The 18812-nt window shown below is 41.5% G+C and overlaps 1 protein-coding gene across 3 annotated transcripts in view; it reads left to right on the top strand.

The window, feature by feature from the left end:
- Window positions 1–18812, top strand: part of zbtb16a (zinc finger and BTB domain containing 16a) — a 133502-nt gene that overhangs the window by 66940 nt on the left and 47750 nt on the right. For all 3 annotated transcript variants that reach the window (XM_061752048.1, XM_061752047.1, XM_061752046.1), the window contains exon 4: window positions 7855–7941. In XM_061752048.1, the coding sequence (XP_061608032.1) occupies window positions 7855–7941 (87 nt within the window). The remainder of the gene's footprint in view (window positions 1–7854; window positions 7942–18812) is intronic.

Raw genomic sequence — 18812 nt, forward strand, 5'->3', positions numbered from 1 at the left:
AGGATTGTAGTTAGTACAGTTTAAAACTGTTGTACGTGAGGCTGTTTTCTCTACATGTTGATAGTTTGTCTTTTCATAAAGTCTAGTCTTATGTAAGCGGTTTACTTCAGCTCAGTAAACATTTAGTTAGTCTGTTTTGGCCATACTGTTTGTCTGCTTACCACACACACACACGCAAACACACACACTGACGCTCAAACTGTTTACCCTATTAAAAACCACTGGGTGTGATATTGCTTGTCCAGTTGCCATAATTAGCCTTTTTTTCATTTCCCATTTAGCCTCGCTGCCTTCCGAAATGGGATTGCAGAGTCCCTCGTCCTGCAGCAAGGCAAAGCTGCACAGGCGGTGTTTCGCCTAGGAATATCCCAAAAGTGTTTTTTCTTTTTCCGCTTCCCCTTGGGGTTGTGCCAAAATACATTTCTAAAAAGTAGTGAGAACATGAAGTCAGCGTGACAAAAATATGGCTGAAAAATCCGCAAGGCAAACATGTAGTTGGAAATGAGTCATTTAAAGCAATCCAGACTCAGATCAAAAACACTTCAAGACCAGACCTAGTTTGTCAGGCAATGGCAAAAATAGAATCTTTGAAAAAATACACAAAAAGCGGTACAATAAAATGCTGCACAGTTTTCCACAAACTTATTTTTGCTTTTCTAACTAGGTTAAAGTGTTGCTTGAAACATTGCTTTTAAGTTTACGTTGGTGAAAGTTTGACTCCTGCAACATATCAATTGTGTTTCCATTATTCCTTATCAGAAAAAAATAATCCAACATTCGAATAAATGCCTGCTCAAAATTCAGACTTCCGAGGGTCCATTGTGTAAAAATCAAACAAGTCTTCCTGATACACGATCATAAAATGTTCTTATTGTGGCAGACTAAAATTGTCAAATAAACGGGGGGGGGGGGGGGGGGGGGGGGAAGCCTACGCTAACACAGAAGTCAGTCAAAGGATGCGGGGTGAATGTTTCGCTGGATGTGATGGCCTACTTTGTGTCGCTACAAGCGGCAACAGGCTCTCTCGCTCTGATGTTTAATTCTGAGAGCATCTTTGATGGAAGATTCCGTTTCGACTGGTGCTCCCAAAGGAGGGCATCTGTTGCAAACAATGATACCTGCGACGGGAAGTAGGTTGGATCAACAAGTGGCAAATGATGCGAGTCTGTGTGTGTCGTCTACACGCACAAAACCTCGAACAGTTGAAACCTTAAATACCACGAGGCCGTGGAATGCGTGTGCTTGCAATCAAGACAATGTGCTATTGTGTGTTGTTGTCGTGTTATTTTAACAAATAATGGCAGTATGAACACTTGACCACTTACAGTCAAGGGAATTTGACCTGACTCCCTGAGTCAAGCTAGACAATGCGTAGAACTCATTTACCGATATGTCGAAATACAACCAACATTATTGGAACCGCAACATAATCTAATCCAGTGCTTCGCAACCACTGTGCCGCTTTATTAAGCAATTTCAATTAATTGGTCTGCAAATCATTATTCACAATGAATAATGTATCTTTATTTGTCTGTCTTTGCCAGTGACTTAGCGTGCCAGGGAAAACCACATGCCATGTTTCACAATAACTAATGCCACATCATGAAGTAGTTTGCGCAGCAGCATAAGAATACGTGGTCATGCTCAATTACAGCCGTACATACTTTTTTAAATGTTTTATAGGTATACGCTACAAGTGTTTTTCATGCAAATATTTACTGTAATTATGACTTTACTACTGCATTAGCATAGGTCAGTAATACCGTATACTATGGCACGATGTACACTAAGCAGTACTGATGTTATAGGTATATTTCACAGTAATGTGGTTGTAGTGTCACTGTTTTCAACATCAAAACGTTTTTTTAGTAGTTCAAATACTTTAGCGATTACATAGAGCAGTCACGGACACAGAAGCTACATTTCCCCAAGCAGTTCTTGACCTCAAATACATCTCTTCTGTTCCAACGTCACGTACCTATCCTCCCGATGATGCCCGCCCGAGACGGTGTAGAAAAATGCGGCAGAGCGCGATTGGAAGTGCGCAGCGGGGGGACACGTACTTATCGAGTCCTCACAGAAGAGTTACCCTTTTCCGTTGTTAAATGTGCAACCCCAAAAAGAAGCTCTTGTCAACATCCAAGACGTCCAACACAACTGTGTTTATAATTGTTAACACAACAATTGTCAGCTAAGCTACTCATCACAGGACACACGGGGCTGTCACTGCATTAGTCCAAGATATTGCTATTGCAGTGGCATTTAAAAGCATGATAATCCGAAAATTTTAGAATGAAGTGCTCATTTGTACACCAATAGTCCAAGTACAACATTTTTAAACGTAGTTTTTCTTTTAGAGATTCTCCACCCAGCTGAAGTAGATTTGATGTAGTTTAGCTACTTTGGTCTTTTTTTTTGTAGATTACCTTGCTACATTTTTGTAGTGGGTGTCTTCAGTGTAGTGAAGCTACATTTAATGTAGAATTGCTTGTAGCTTAGCTCACCACTGGCTGCACTTCATGTATCTAATTTTCCAAACGTTCTTACTTATCATGGAAGTGTCAAAAGAAGTAAAACAACTTAAATAGTGGAAAACAAAAACATTTGTATGGTAAGCAAGCAACCGCGAGTTTATATTAATACGGCATTGGATGTGAGTCTTCACATATTATTATTTTCTTTTCACTTTATTATTCTCTTAACACCAGGTCATTTTATTTGAGTAAGACTCTTACAGGTCTGTGGTTTGGGTTCAAGTCTCGACTGGCTTGCTTGTTCACATTCTAAAAATGTACATAGTTTAGGTTAATTGAAGACTCGAAATTGCCCGCAGATGTGAATGAGAGTGTGAATGTTTGTCGTGGCAATTGAGTGGCTACCGGTCCACTGTGGACACCCGCCACAAATGAATGGATGGGTTATTCCCAAACATTTGGTTCCAACTCCGAATTGTAAGACATTCATTCAAGGCGTTCGACTTCAGAACTTTGCTTGGTTTGCAAGAACAAAGACCCTCGCGAATCACAGCACACGTTAACTGCATCAAGAATCTCCATCGATTTAGCGCCAAATGTGAAAGACGTTATATCAGTCGCTCGATTGACAGCAGGGCAGGCCTGCTGTGCCCGGTTCTCTTTTTTTTTTTTTTTTTTTTTGCAGCTTTTTATGAAATAACAACAGCGCTTGTGCAACAGCTCTCCAAGGAGGAAGTGAAACCTGGAAGTGGTTTTTCGCGCCGCGCGATAACACCTGATCGCCGCTGGGTCCCTACCATGCAGCTTTGCACACGTGCAGAAGTACATCTTATGGTTTGTATAATTTGCAGCAATACGGGACTGCAATTAACTAGAGCAGTGGTCTTCAAACTCTTTACACCAAGTACCACCTCAAAAAAATGCTTGGCTCTCCAAGTACCACCATCATGACCAACATGAAAATATGGTAGCATAGTAGGCCTAATTGTTTGTCCAATTAAGCCAGAAGCTTTATTGCCAAAAAGTGTTTATTGTCAGCCACTGTAACATTATGCACAGTGTATACATTAACACTGCGCTACAATATAGGAAAATAAAAAAATTAAAAAAAACTGCACTTCAATGATTCGATGAAAATGTATTGCATGCAAGTTAAATAATAAAAAAATGGACCTAAATAAATGTTTGCATTTCATCATTCCTGTTCAAAATGGGAAACTGTAATAAAAAGAGCCTGCATTAAAACACTGCATGATGTTCTCGTCCTGGTGACAGGTGGTCTAATTAATTTGCTAAGCAACTTTATACACATTATCTATACAGATAGTTTCCGGCGTTTTATGTTGGTTTTCTCTTTCATTTATAGCATGCTTTGAACGCATGCCATCTATGAATGAAAGTTGATAAATGTTCCTCGCCTCGTTGGATGAATAAATACTGCATCAGAGAGAATGGCAATGGGGAATTCATTGGCCCTCAGTGGCCATGAGATCAACCTGTGTCATTGCACAGCGCTGCTTTCAGGTGTCAACTTTGTGTGAAAAGAGAGAATTTAATCTGGTTAAAAAACTTTAAAAAAACATTTTTTTTTTTAAAAGGCAGCTGTGGCTTTCCAGAGGCGAAGATCAACACAATGGCGTCTATGGTATTGTGAAAGCGAGGTCGTTTGTAGTAAATCAGTGTCGCTTTTAAAAGCCGAGATGGCAGCGGTGAGTCTAGTGGGAGGCCATGAGGCAAATGCTAAATGGGCCAGGCACGGGGTGGGAGGGAGTTTAGTGCGGGCCGTGCCCCCTGCTTGTGGCACCCGCCCATAAATTGCGATGAGGTGTCCGCCGAGTGCCTCGCTTAAAGGAGGATCAACTTGTGCAAGGTCGCGGCGGGGCACGAAAGACGGGGGTGAGTGGGTAAAGCCAAGGTACACACCGCCCGGGCCAAGTCACTTGTTAGCACGCTAGGCGCTAACAGCGGCAGGGGTAGGGGGGGACACTTCTCGACATTAGCGACATTCACTGCCAAATTAAAGTGATAAATCTCTAGTTTCCCTCTTTGATGGTGTGCGGGTGAACTTGGAAAGATGGGCTTTTTGGATGCAGGATAGGGGGGTACACATCAGCTGTTATCTTTCTCTCAAGTGTTCTATATCACAGCCAACAAAAGGCCGCACTTCCAAAGCTACAAAGGGGGCGTCCTTCTGCTCTCGGAATGATGGAAAACAAACACGGGAAAATGGGGTACATGCATAAAAGACAATCTGGAGCAATTTGAGCCACTTCTGAACAAAATAGTTTGGGATGGCTGGAAAGAGTAACTTGCACTCCCCGATCTGCTATGAAAATGGTTGTGGATGACAATAGTAATAGTAAATAGTCGGTTTATGACTGTACCGCAAGCCAATGTGTCAAGGATGCGAATGGCGTACCGTTATTCATTTGATTGTATTATGTTTATGCCCTTGACGTTTTTTTTATACTGCATCTATATTTTTTTTGTACTGTATCTCAAAAACTCAAAACCATTGTTGTCATTCAGCCTTTACATCATAACCAAAACAATAATGGTGACCCGCTATGCTGTTGTTTAATACTTTCGGTGTTAAATGTACATTCACTGCACCGCTTGTCATATTACGTGAGTTCGTCTTCCTCACAAACTCTTGAAAATGGATTTTGCATTAACTAGCCCGTTCTCAACCATGTATTCATTGTGCTAGTGAGAGGAGCGACGAGGAGGAGCTGCCTCCTAAGAAGTTGGGGAAATTTGTACATCTCAATCATCAGTTTTTATTTGCCCAAATTTAATCTGAGTGTTATTCACTTGGATGGCAATTTATTTTGTAGCAGGCATTACCGTGCGTAGTTACGATTCACGCAAACTCGTATCAAATAATTTTATCAGCTTTGGTTTTGTATAACATGATGCTATTGATGGGCTTAAATATGTATTCATTGTACTAACAAGAGGAGCGACATGGAGGAGCTGCACACAAGGCACTAGCTAGTGTTTTACATGAAATGTCTTAATCATTAGGAGTTTTTATTTTCCCAGAGTTAATGCAATTATGTATTCACGCAGATGTCTCGTTCTGTTGCCGCAGACGTTGCCCTACGTACAGTCATTACAATTTAGGATAAATGTCATAATTTCTAGTTTAGGCTGCTTTGATTTTTGACTTGTATGTACAGTATATTCATTGCGCTTGTGAAAAGAGCTACAAGAAAAAGCTGCACGCCAAGACAGGAGTGCGGGATCTACGTGACATACTGTGTCTAAATCATATCTTGAGTTTTTCCCAAATTTAATATGAATTTACAACCCAGATGTCCTGTTGTGTTTGAGCAATGGTCCCCATATGTAGTGACTATTCTTATAAGCTTGTGATGAATGTTGTCATAAGTTCTAGTATAGCTACTGCAGGTTTGATTAAGTATGTATTCATTGTAAAAGGAGCTTGGCAAAGGAGCTGCACACCAAGACAGGAGCGAGTGTGCTGCATCGTTTTGGTTGCGTCTTTTCCACTTTGTTTCTTGATCACCAAAGGTTAAGTGGCTGCTAATCCACCATATGCTCGTTGTTGCATCCACCATACGCTAGCTAATGATGCCTCTTGAATATGCAGTTAGCGTTGCGTCTATTTTTGTGTGTGTGAGAAATGGAAATGAGTCCAAGATCTGCCACTTTTCATGTGGTCGCGTTTCATGATCCGGTCATGCTCTCTTGTAACAGCGCACGCAGTCTTATTTTTTTTTTCTTTTCTTTTTTTTCCCCTTTTCGTTTGCATAACTTGTTGCATAAGCACTCTTTTGGCAGGCACACCGTGTCATATACGCTGTGTGTCATTTCTGCTTTTTCAGTCGGTGCTCGCTACAGTACAGGCCGTTCCCTCATGTCACCACGGTTGCAAAACCACGCAAAATATCGCTCTCCCCTCACTCTTTTTCGTCTTTTTTTTTTTTTTTGTCATCTAAGAATCCGCTTCCTGTTTTCATTGTGCTCTTGCGCTCTCTCTGGAGGTGTTGTAACCCAGGAGGCCTTGCCAAGAACAAACCGAGCAAGATCGGCGTGTGCTCACGCTGGACACACACAGACTCGCACGCACACACACACTCACACACACACACAGAGGCATCCGCACACAAACACGACCACCAGATGTTCACTTGGTGCATGTGTTTGATGAGTGATGCGTATGGCATGTACAGTACGTCGTGCCAAAGCCCATAAAACAATAACTAGCCCGCTCTCTGATGCGATATGCACACTGTATATGTACATTTATTGCTGTACGAGGTTGTGCACAAACTCGATAAGTGAATATGACACAATGCAGCCTGGAGGCAGCACAGTCAACTATTTATATTAAGAATGCAAGAACAAGAAAAGTGGCAGTTTATGTTGACAACAGATAAATGGGCACGCTGGTTTGAATATGTGCTTCAAAATAATTGACCCAGATGCATTTTTCTGGTCTGATTAACCTTCATATGGGTGTCAAACATTTATATGGTAGTTTACTTAAACTTTGACTTTTTCCTAAATCGAAAGATTAATCAGTGTTATTGCACACTATATATTGTATATTTACATCTGTCTGTATGTCCTCAATGTACCTTTTTGTTAGTCTTTTTCACTGTAGTACTAAAGTGACACCAACCTCTGGCGACAAATTCTTTGTGTGTTTTAATATACTTTAATATACTATATATACTAATATACTTTAAATATACTTAATATACTATATAATATACTTACCGATAAAGGTAATTCTATCAAGCAACGAGCGACTAATCTACTTGAAATCGACTTTTCTGATGTTAATGGAGATTTTTTATTTTGTGGGGGGGGGGGGGGGTACTTTCGAGACTCCCTCGCAGCTGTAGTCTGAGCAGATGAAATTCACCCATCCAAACACAATGGCACTTCCACCAAGTTGACTGTACACTTGTCAATTTAGTGTTCGGATCGCAAATACCGTCTCGACAACTTCACCAAACAGTCGTTTGCCCAGCCTTGATGCCAAGTCATGTGTGGAGCAACTGTGTCCGCAGTATTATGTAAATTCAGAAGGGCTCACTCTCAGGCACATTTTCAGAAATAAGCAGCTCACATAAGAGTTACTTAGTTGTTAATTTTCACACTTGATGGGTAAGCAGGCACTCCAGAGACTCAACTACTCCTATACAAGCAATTAAAATATCAATTAACCATAATTTGTCGCCTTTAAGATGTCCACACTGGGCAAAAATGTTATCTCTTTCTTAAATTTTGATGCATTTCCATTTCAACTGTGTGCTCGGCTCATGTTTCCCGACGTTGTGTTGTGTCTACAAGCTGCCTGGCATGTAATAAACATCCCCTTTCCTCTTGTGTTTCTACCCTCCAGCTGGCGAGAAGGCCATCGTATGTGACCAGTGCGGCGCTCAATTCCAGACAGAAGAATCCCTGGAGGCCCACCGGCAGATCCACACCGGTAGGAAAAAAACAAAACCACTCGCCTGCATTGCCGCAGTACATTTAGATATTTCATTTTTGACAACGAGTCCGCATTGGCCAATCTCGTCTGGCGTGGAGGAGATGATGATTGACAGCGTGATGGCACCGTGCTGGATTAGCCCTAAATCACAACGGACGCAAGAGTAATCAACATAGTCCCGAAAACTTGGCAGGACCTGGTGTTGTTCATCACGATGCCCCTTTCCCTCCCGCTACGGAGATGGGAAGAGACGCGTGCCAAGATGGAAATAGTAGGAAGTAAATCCTCCTCCTTCAGCAGATGTGAGGCGGAATGAGGTGTTTAATTTAGACGGAAAGGATTGTCTCCGATGTCCGTTGATGTTAAGTAGACCTGATGGTGTGCTCAGATCTTAATTTTGCGTCTGTGTGTGTGTGTCTGACAGATCTTTTAACAATTTGCCCATAGGAAATAATGGAAAAAGAAATGCAGTAATCCCACTACATTTTCACTACTAACAAGTTCATTTTATTATCTCGAGAATGTTTGCAATTCCGGTTCTGGGGTTTTTCAAATTTTTCATTTTTGTGCCTGAAAATTCAAGCTTTTTTTTGGTGAATATTTTGTGTAAAATGTGTTATTTTGGGCCAAATTTGGGTCATATTGAAATCCACATTGTACAGTTCTAGCAGTATTAAAATTCAAAGATTTTGAGCCCTATTTTGCCGTGAACATTCGGTCGAAATCTGAAATGTACGATCTTTGGGGCATTTGTATTCTAAAGTTTATTCCTGAAAATGTTGGTCGAATCCTGAACGATATGATATGATTCTTGGGGTATTCAAATTCCATCATGAAAAAGTATTTTATGTTGCGTATGAAATATCTCACTTTTCAACATTCCTAACTTTTTTCCCAAGTGTAAATATAAAATCAATTCCAAACTTCAGATGTTCGACTTTACAAGCTTTTCCTTTGGACAGTGTCGTTATATAATTTGGGCTCAACAGTGGTGCCATGCAAAACATTCGTGGACCCAATCAAGCAACCGTTTATTTCGGGCTTAACTGAATTAGATGTTTCGACATTGGGGCTGCCAATATGCATACAAGGAGATTCCCGAAATGGTCACTCATCATTATCATCGCCACTGGCAGCTTGCTCGCTTTTGGCCACTTTTTCCCCCATCTTTGCGGCTGTTCGTTCCCATCCAAAACATCTGAGCGGCGAGGGCAGTGTCGGAAAAAGTTTCTCGAGGGGGCACTCCCTCAGCCAATCAGCACGGCAGACGTAAAGGCGAGGTTAAACAAGGCTAATGAGTCGGCAGCCATAGCAGCGGAAAGAAGAGCTCTAAATATAGACATTCCAGTCTGGAACCAATGGAAGCCGTTTAAGGGTGGGTGAGTGTCCCCGTGCTAGCATTTTTAAACATGTCGAGGCAAAGAACCTCAACATGGGATGGCTGTGTGTGTGTGTGTGTGTGTGTGTGTTGTATCATTCGCATGTTGAAGTCTGTGAAGTAGGATGAACCACTTTCACACCCATTTAGTCGCCCCCGCCCTTAACAACATCGCCACGCAAAGTGACACCACAACCGCGCGGAAGCTAGTAACATAGCATTAAACAGGGAGTTTGCAGTGTTAAAACTTCTAGCAAGATTTGAATGTACTGTATCTTCACTGCACTAATCCCTCCCACCCCTCAAGTCGCTGACCAAAGGCACAACTGAAGTGAACTATCGACAAAAAAATACAGTTGGTAACTCCTCGCCGCACACCAAGCGATTGAGCACATGCATATCTACTGACACACTTCAACGGAAAAAGTTCAACCGTCTATTGGGTCGCCACATACAGCATACTACATTGTATTATTTTTTTACCACAAAAACATACCACGATTGTCAAGAAATAGGCAGATTGCCAGAGTTAAACGGACGAGAATTAAGCGGAAAGTGGAAATATTTTGAGAGTCTGTTGGCAATGATCGACGCCCCATTCATTGACTGCACTCGTGCATTTTGGGGACAGAGACTCTCCACGCTTAGATTTTTAGCCAGAGGAATTTACAGTATATATAAATATAGTGAAGCGTTATTGCAAAAAAAACAAAAAACAAAAAAACAATATACATTCTGTATAGACTGTATTGGTACGGATTGGCAGCGATCAGTTGGGTCTCGCCTACGCTTAGTACCCGGAAACATTTTTGAGGGTGAAAGCTCGTGCATTTTTGATTGGCTGTTACATCTGTGATGTTGCAACGCCGGTCACCGCAAAAGTAGTGACCGTCTTTTTTTTGGGGGGGAGGGGGGAGGGGGGGGGGGGGCGGATTGATTTGCTGTTTGTAAATTAAATCATTTAAGTAATTAGTAGTTGTATACCCCGCCTCTCGCCCAAAGAGAGCTGGGATAGGTTCCAGCATCCCCGCGACCCTAGTGAGGTTAAACAATTTAGAAAATGGATGGAAGTAATTAGGAGTAATTGAACAAATTCAATTTTTAAGTCAAAGTACTGTACTCATCATGTTTCCTCTCATAAAATCAACTCAGCGCGACTCCCCTTTGCGTACGCAAGCTCCCTTTTTCAAGTGATGCTTCACTTTGAACCAACAATGTCCTCATTCAGATGGGTTACAGTGCGCCGTTAGTGTTTGCCTATGAAAGGTAAGGGCTGTCATGTCATGTGCGTACAGTAGCCGGCGGTGGCCCAACGCCCTCTGGATGACACAGTATTTGGCCTCGCCGGTCCGCCACGTTGAATGGCCGCTATTGTGGCGATCAGCTGCAGCCTGACTCAACTTCAGCGGGGGAAGAAAAAACAAAACCACGGGACGATTTGGAGCGCGCGGACACATTCCTGAAGTTGTCGTCATTCCGGGCGAAAACATCACGTGGCGTTTATTTCCGACGTCGGGAATAAACACGAATATTCCCCTTCTTTGCAAGTAATGGAAAATAATAAAACCACTCCAAGAATATCTGATGTGAATCTCTCCCTCTAAACTGGGACTTTTGTAAGCAAACATTCTCCCAGGCGGTCGGGAAAGCTTTCATCCTCAAAACCAAAATAAAACCCTGCTGCTGTCATATTTCCAACTCCAAGCCTATTTACTCTCTGCTTTGTTTATGTGCGCTACGGCTGTTATGCAACATACGCAGCCGGGGCTAATTTTAGCAGCTTTTTTTTTTGGGACTGTCAACCAGCAAACCATGGGGAGGATGTTTTGGCGGCAAGCAGCTTCCACTCGACAGGCGGCATGCGGGGATGCATTCAGGATCGTAGAGTCTGATTTTAACTACAAAATAAAGTAACTGTGTGTTAACTGCAAAATAAAGTGAGTCAAAAAAAAATACATTACTGCACACAGCTGACATGGCCTGTACCTGGAAAGTATATATAACCCATTCCCAAAAAGACAGAGGAAGTCTGCTATTTTGGTTTAAAGCGGGCATCATTTTAGGTTTTGCAGGGGTCCTTTAAAAAGAATTCCCCCTGAGAGATTTTGTTCGATTGCTACCAACTTTGAACCCTGTATACTGGAAAGTTGGGCGATGCCTGTATTTTGAGGGCATGGTAGCCATTTTGGGCGTGACCCCCCCTGCCCCCCAAAAAAAGGTTTTCTCCTTAGCACTCCCCAGTCTACTCGGAAATTTCAGCCCCTGAAGTCTGTTTGATTGGGCAACTTCAAATTTGATAGGCACATGTATCATGCGTGGAAGCATCCATCTTAGGGATTTGAACCAAATATATTAGACGGATGGGCGGTGTTGAATTGCTATAAAAAAAACACTCAGTAATACGAGAGCAGGGTAGTGGTTGTGGCCGTGATCCCTCAAAAACTGAATTTTAGTTTGTTGTTTTTTTTCACGACTTTTTGATCATTTTCCTACTGTATGATGTTGAATGGGCTCCGTGTGCAGTAAATGGTTTTATCGATCGCCGCTGTGCACTGCAGCCTAACGACACTTGTGTGATACACAATGGTGATGCAGTGAGGTGGATGCTTGGAAACGTTCACTAAGTCTGCTGAAGGTTACCGTACAATGCAAGTGTAAACACGGCATCAGAAGAAGCTCGTGGTGAGAAAGTAACAATTCTTTTAAGATTTTAGCTTTCACTCGCGACTTATAATTTGCATGGAAAAGCACCGCACGAGCGAGCGAAGGCCGCTTTATGGAATGAGCAGTTACTCGACGTGGCGGCACAGGCGACAGCCACTCCCGTGTGACTGCAAGCCGGCAGGCCTTTGTTGGTCGGGACTGTTCTTACATGAATCATCTCCACCCGGAGTAAACCCAGCGATAACAGCAAAGGGCAGGGAGGCTCCTTTTCGTAGCCTGTTTCATTACCTCTCAATTTTCTCTCCCTCCCTGTCCTTTTCAAGCCTCGTAATATGGGCGGAAAATATGCAAAGCGCCTCGCGGGCAGCGGCAGTGGGAGCGCAGCTTGATTCCAGAGTAAACACTTTCTTTTCTCAAGCCAGGAATAGTTTAGCTGCAGCGAGGTGGCAGGGAGGCGAGCAAGGGATGAAGAAGAATATCTGCTGAAAAGCGACAACAGAAAGGTCCCGAACAAGGATCCGATAAGCGTCGGTCATGTCCGTCGAGCGAATAAGGCCGACGGCGACGCTGAACACGTGGGTGTCAAAAGTGCCTCAAATCACACGAGCCTGGCATCTGTTTAGTATCGACTTAATTGTGATGTTATTAAGTTGTCAGGGAGCATTAGAGCTGCTATACGCAAAGCAAACACACACAAACACACACACACACACACAGGGAGAATTCAAACATTGTCACAGGAACGTAAATGCAAGGCTCATTAGAATAAGCAATCGCAGTGTGGGTAAAACATTTATGTTAACGCCTGATGTGTCAGTTCAGCTCAAACTAGATTTACGCTACAAGGTCCATTCAACAAAAGATTTATTTTTCTACTCTACTGCACATTGGAAATCAACAGAGCTACTACAGATTTTTTTAAATGTCCACAGCACAGTCAATCACACAAGTAAACAGAACCAATCGAAATAGTCTATAGAGTAAAAAAAAAAAATATGTCACGCTGGTCCTGCACTGACAAATATGCAAGCGCAATGTACTATCATATAAGTAATGCAATCAGTCCTTTCACCAGTAATTCATGTTGGCTACCACGTTGCACAATAGACATAAACAGAACTAATAGAAAAAGTCCCTAGGGGAAAAAAAAAAAATGCCAGGCTGGTCATGCATAGGCAAATACGCTAGCGCAATGTACTACTATGATATGAAATAATGCCACGCTCCTTTGAAATTAAACAGAAAAACTCAAAATAATCCAATCCAAAAAAAGCCTTATTTTCTGCTTCATATGCTCGTTTAAAATGCTCCCTTTCCTTCCTTCATCCGTTTTTCTTTGCGTCCGTCTTACCCACCTCGCCTTCCAAAATAATCAGTGTACAAGTGGTCAGAGACTCTATCGCTGCTAAATTAAATCAAGTGGTGCTACCTTGACTACAGTCCTACCTTGACTACTTCTCTCACGAATAGCCGCCTCCTCTTTGCACTGCAAACAGATTTTCCCCCGATAAGATTTAAATGAGTTTTTCCAAGGCGGAGGAAAAGGGCTGATTGATGCCGTGTAGAACCAAGAGCCGGTCAGAGGAGATGCGCTTAAATGCGAAATTATGCGTGATTGAGAGTTGGCACTGAGGTCTTTCATTGAGAAATAACCCGACTGGGCCCCACCGCCCTGCAGAACCCCTGTGAACTGGTGGGCACAGGCCCATTGAGGCAGCACAGTGTGAAACACGGTGGAACAACAGCTTGTCCGGGAGGGAGTCGGTATTCTTATTAGGCTGAAATAAGTGGGTGGGATCCACTAACAAATTGGGATGGGACGGGTGAATCCGCAGACACCGGCCACACATCCAGAAAGGGCAATAAAATGATGGGGCCACGGCGGTGGGTGGGCAGGGGGGTGTGGTAAAGAGAAGGACGGATTATGGACTCCCAGCGGGCGCTGCGATTCACGGTCCATAAAATGGAAGTCAGCAGGACACGCCGCAAATCTGGCCGGCCAATATCCTTAGCAGCCCCTCACGCCACCCGCAGGAGCGCGCCCCCACCGTGTCGGAGCATCTTAACTCCCCTGGATGCCGCCCCTTCTCCGACATCACCCCCCCCCCGCCCCCGCCCACTGCATTTGCATTTGCATGTCCAATTTAAATGTCTGAATACAATGAAATTAGTATTTTTATTTTTTTTTTTTGGCACATGAATTTTATTGTAGATATTTGGTTTTCTTTTTGGTTTTTTATATTTTTTATTTTGTTCTACTGGTTTATAGTTTACTTAGTTTGCATTTTAATTATAATTATACATTATTTGATCTTCTATATTTATGGCGGCACGGTGACTGACTGATTAGCAGATCTGCCTCACAGGTCTGAGTACCCGGATTCAAATCCGGCCCCGCCTGTGTGGAGTTTGCATGTTCTCCCCGTGCCTGCGTAGGTTTTCTCCGGGTACTCCAGTTTCCTCCCACATCCCAAAAACATGCATGGTAGATTAATTGAAGACTCTAAATTGCCCGTAGGTGTGAATGTGAGTGCAAATGGTTGTTTATATGTGGCCTGCGATTGGCTGGCGACCAGTTCAGGGTGTACCCCGCCTCTCGCCCGTAGGTAGCTGGGATAGGCTCCAGCACTCCCGCGACCCTTGTGAGGATAAGCGGCTCAGAAGATGGATGGATGGATTTTTTATTTTTATCTTTTTGGAAGTTTTATTTCTGTTTTCAGATCTATTTCTTATTGTTATTTTATTTCAACTGCGAGTGGCTGGCAACCAGTTCAGGGTGTACCCCGCCTCCTGCCCGATGACAGCTGGGATAGGCTCCAGCACGCCCGCGACCCTAGTGAGGAGAAGCGGCTCAGAAAATGGATGGATGGATTTTATTTCAATTTTATTTTGGTTTTTTTTGTATTTCTATTCTATTTTCTTTTTTTATTATTTCATTTGTATTTTTTACTTTGTTTTGTTTTCATTATTGATTTTTTGGTTTTCTATTGTTTTGTTTTCATTATTGATTTTTTGGTTTTCTATTATTTTTATTCATTATGATTTTTATTTTTATTTCTGTTTATTTATTCATATTTTTATTAGTATTCTATTTTATTTTGCATCTTTTTTATTTTTTACTTTTTTCTTATTTTCATATTTTGTTTGTATTTATCTTTTGTATTATATCTATGATCTTTTCAGTTTTTTTATTTTTCTACTTTATTTTTATAATTTTGTTTGTATTTTTATTATTTTACAATTTTCATTTCTAATATTTTGTATTTCTGTCTTTTTTATTTTTTTCATTATTTGTAAATATTTATTTTCTATTTCTGTTACTTTATTTCAATTTTCTTCTGTAGATTTCGCTCTTTATTTATATATAAATATATAGATAATATATATATATATATATTTATTTATTTTTTTACCAGAACTTTTTAAAATTAATTTATTCAATTTTTTTTAATTTATTCTTTATGACTTAACCATTCATAATAGCTCCACCTTTTGACGATTCAATTGGAAAAATGTCCTTATTGATCAGAAATGTGTCTGTTTTTCTGCAACCCGCTCTCAATCATAGACACACAAAAACAGCAATAATGATGTCATGGCATCCTCAGAAGGTTATCGCAGGTTAGGTTAGGTGGCTGCCTTATTGATCTGGGACAACAGTTGGATATTTTTTCTCCTTTTACTACTAACACCCACTAGGGTCCATATTTGCCACAGTATCTTGAGATTGCTATGATATAAGAGCAGCACAGATACGGAAAAGGAACAGTGGACATCAGGAGGCTCCTTCCACATATCCCCTGTTCCATTTTAACCTTGGCGAGGCGTGAAAGGCTTGGCCGCAGGGAGCTAGCGACGTCGGCTCAACAATTGGGGGCGCTTTCTTTTGTCGCCGCTGTTATTCCAAGTAAATCTCCCCTTGTAATTACGTCGGAGCTTGTTTGCCGACATCTTAGGACAGTGTTAAAATATCAACGGGCCTTTTTATTTTTAATTTAGAGTGCAAATACCCTTTCGATTAGCGTGCTCACAATGGGCCAGTCTTCTAGTCCTTGTTATTCCTTAATTGTAAAACAAGGAGATTAGCAGCAGTGCTTCCAACCTTTCTTCCCAAACAAAAGAAGCATGGTGTCCACTTGCCTATTGGCACCAGCTTTCGCTAATTTACTTCCAGACCGTGGCACGGAGTAGCCTCGATAATGAAGATGGCCGACAGTCCTTAGCGACGCTCCCTTTTCCCGGTCACATTCGAGTCGGGCTTCAGAGCCGCAAAAAAATTCCTTTTACGCTCTAGCAGCTCATTCTGAAGCTTCCGTGGCGGTGTATCAATTGAGGCAAAGGAAAGCCATCAAACCTTCTGATGGGTCGCCATCCCTGTTTTGGGGGATTTCCTGTTGAGAAGTCATCCTTGATCCTGGAAGATCGCAGTCATGACAATGGCTTGCAAGGCCTTATTTTGGTACTCGCTAAATTTCCACTGTTACATCTTTGTAGTACCAGTAAGGAATAAGTAACTGATTTTGTGCGTCCCAGTCACAGTTACGCTGACAAAACTCATAACATTAAGTTTGGTGGTTATACAGAGACACAATTCCAAATTGTAACTTTAGCACCAATGCTAGTGCTAGCTCACCACAAGAGCAGTCCAGGCTGGTACACTAATGCTACAGACCAAGAGGTTCAAGATCAAGAGGTTGCCACGGTAATGGCATAGATGCTATTCTCTTTATTTGTTCGTGCAAGCACTGCACATTTCAGAATAACATCGTTAGCATCAAGGCTAGTCCGACAAGAGCAGTCCTGGATGGGCCTTACAAGTCATTTACTGCATATCAATAGCCTGTTTATTATGTCTGCAAATGTGGCATATATAATGGAATGTAAGTTTGTATTTTTTTTTTAAAAGCATCCTAGCCTTTCATAGAAAAAATGTCATTTTAGTGGCAATCCAGGGTTGTCGCGGCAACGACATAGATGATATTCTCCCTTAATAAAAGTCAATGTCGCATTCAAATGATTTTGAAGGTGTGATTACTGTGTTTTGTGGCATATGTCATAGAAAAGCAAGGTTGTTGTTTTATTTTAATTAAAGCATGACTGGCATGTCAGTGGAACCGGACTCATTTGAATCCATATTAATGAAATAGTGAACTTAAATGTCAGGTTTTGTCACTACGATGGAGTTTATCCTGGAGGCCTGGAGCGTTCTCATTAAGGTTGCCTTTAGATGTGTCCTGCCAGGACAATACGGTGAAAAGGAAACTCAAGTGGGAGCCATTACACCCGCGGCAATGGGGGTCTCTTATCACTTAATGGCAGGATTCCCTGTGAGAGGAGATTGCTTCGATAGATGGCGTAAGCATATAAAAGAGATGGAGGATAACAAAAGCTGCACGTATTCATTATTACAATCAAACCTTGACTTCTGAGTGCCCCAACTTAAAAGTTTATCGAGTCCCAAACCATCGCTGGATCGATTAATTTTTTCGCTTTCTGTCGCGAGCTGTATTATTTCCACTCCCAGTTGAGGTTTAGTGTAAAACTAAATGTAAAACAAAGAGAATTACACCTTGTGTATTTAATCAAACCACATGACTTTTTCTTCCAAAAGTCAGCTAGCTTAATCATCATGTGAAATGCTAGACAGGCTGATGAAACTAGCCTTGATTTTGCAGTATTTATAAACCTTAAAACAACTTATATTTAACGCAAACGGTAGAAGGACATGCAGGCAGAGCATACAACAATACACAGTCATGTATTCTTTATCCTCTGCAAAGAACTACTAACAGTACTGTGGTTTAGTTGCAATGGTCTATTTCATATTTCCTAATCGAATCTATGTATTTTTCTGTGAGTGTATTATACTGCCCCCTTGGTGGCCAATGTGTGCACCCCAGAAGGAGCGGCACAATGGCCATTGAAATAAAGCAAAAACTGTTTTAATTCTTTACATTCTATTTAATTATGTTGTCACTGTATGTTTTATACAGTACAATACAATAAAGTGCTAATTTTCTTATTTAAAAAAAAAAGAAAAAAAAAAAAAAACGTTACAAAAATATGTCTGTGTTTTATGTGGGCTGGAACGGATTAATGGCATTTCCATTTGTTTCAATGGATACACTTGATTTGAGTGTGAGTTGTGTTACGAGCGTGATCACGGTACAAATTAAACTCTTAGGTCAAGGTACCACTGTATTATGATTCTGGAGAGAAGGCGTGTGATATTTTATTCGACCCTCCTCCTCCTCTTCAGTTATTTGCTAGTGGTGGCAAAAGGTCGCCAGGCATGTTTGCTCAGGTGTGCTGTGAGGAGGGAATCTGCAGGTCACCTGATTACATGACATTCCTGCTGCTCCAAACTGCACTTTTGGGTGTCTTTGCGATGCAACCTGGAATGCTTTCATCACCGTGCTCTTGCGTCGTCCTTTTGCCAAATCTTGATATTGTCCATGAAAAAAAATGTCACGGCATACAACCCCAAAAAAAATTCACAAAAGGTATGTACTAAAATAATGTCTCAATGTAGTCACAAATTTTATTACTCAGTCTGTTTCTCAGGCTTGTAGAATTGAACACAAAATTTCTGTTCTATTGTATGAATGTCAACAGGTGGATACACAGGTTGATTGTACCTTCTGCCATCTAGTGGAAGAGCATTTAATTGTTGTGCCTGTCTGCCTTTCACAATATGTCACTAGCATAGATAGATTAACAAAAATACATTCGTTGTAGTTAATAATTACTAGGCAAATTTAATAAAATTGGATACTATCCTACGGCACAACTGGTTGGGTATCACTAATGTGAAGTAACCTATGTG

Source organism: Phyllopteryx taeniolatus, chromosome 17 (genome assembly GCF_024500385.1).
Source record: "Phyllopteryx taeniolatus isolate TA_2022b chromosome 17, UOR_Ptae_1.2, whole genome shotgun sequence".
In the NCBI taxonomy this organism is placed as follows: Eukaryota; Metazoa; Chordata; class Actinopteri; order Syngnathiformes; family Syngnathidae; genus Phyllopteryx; species Phyllopteryx taeniolatus.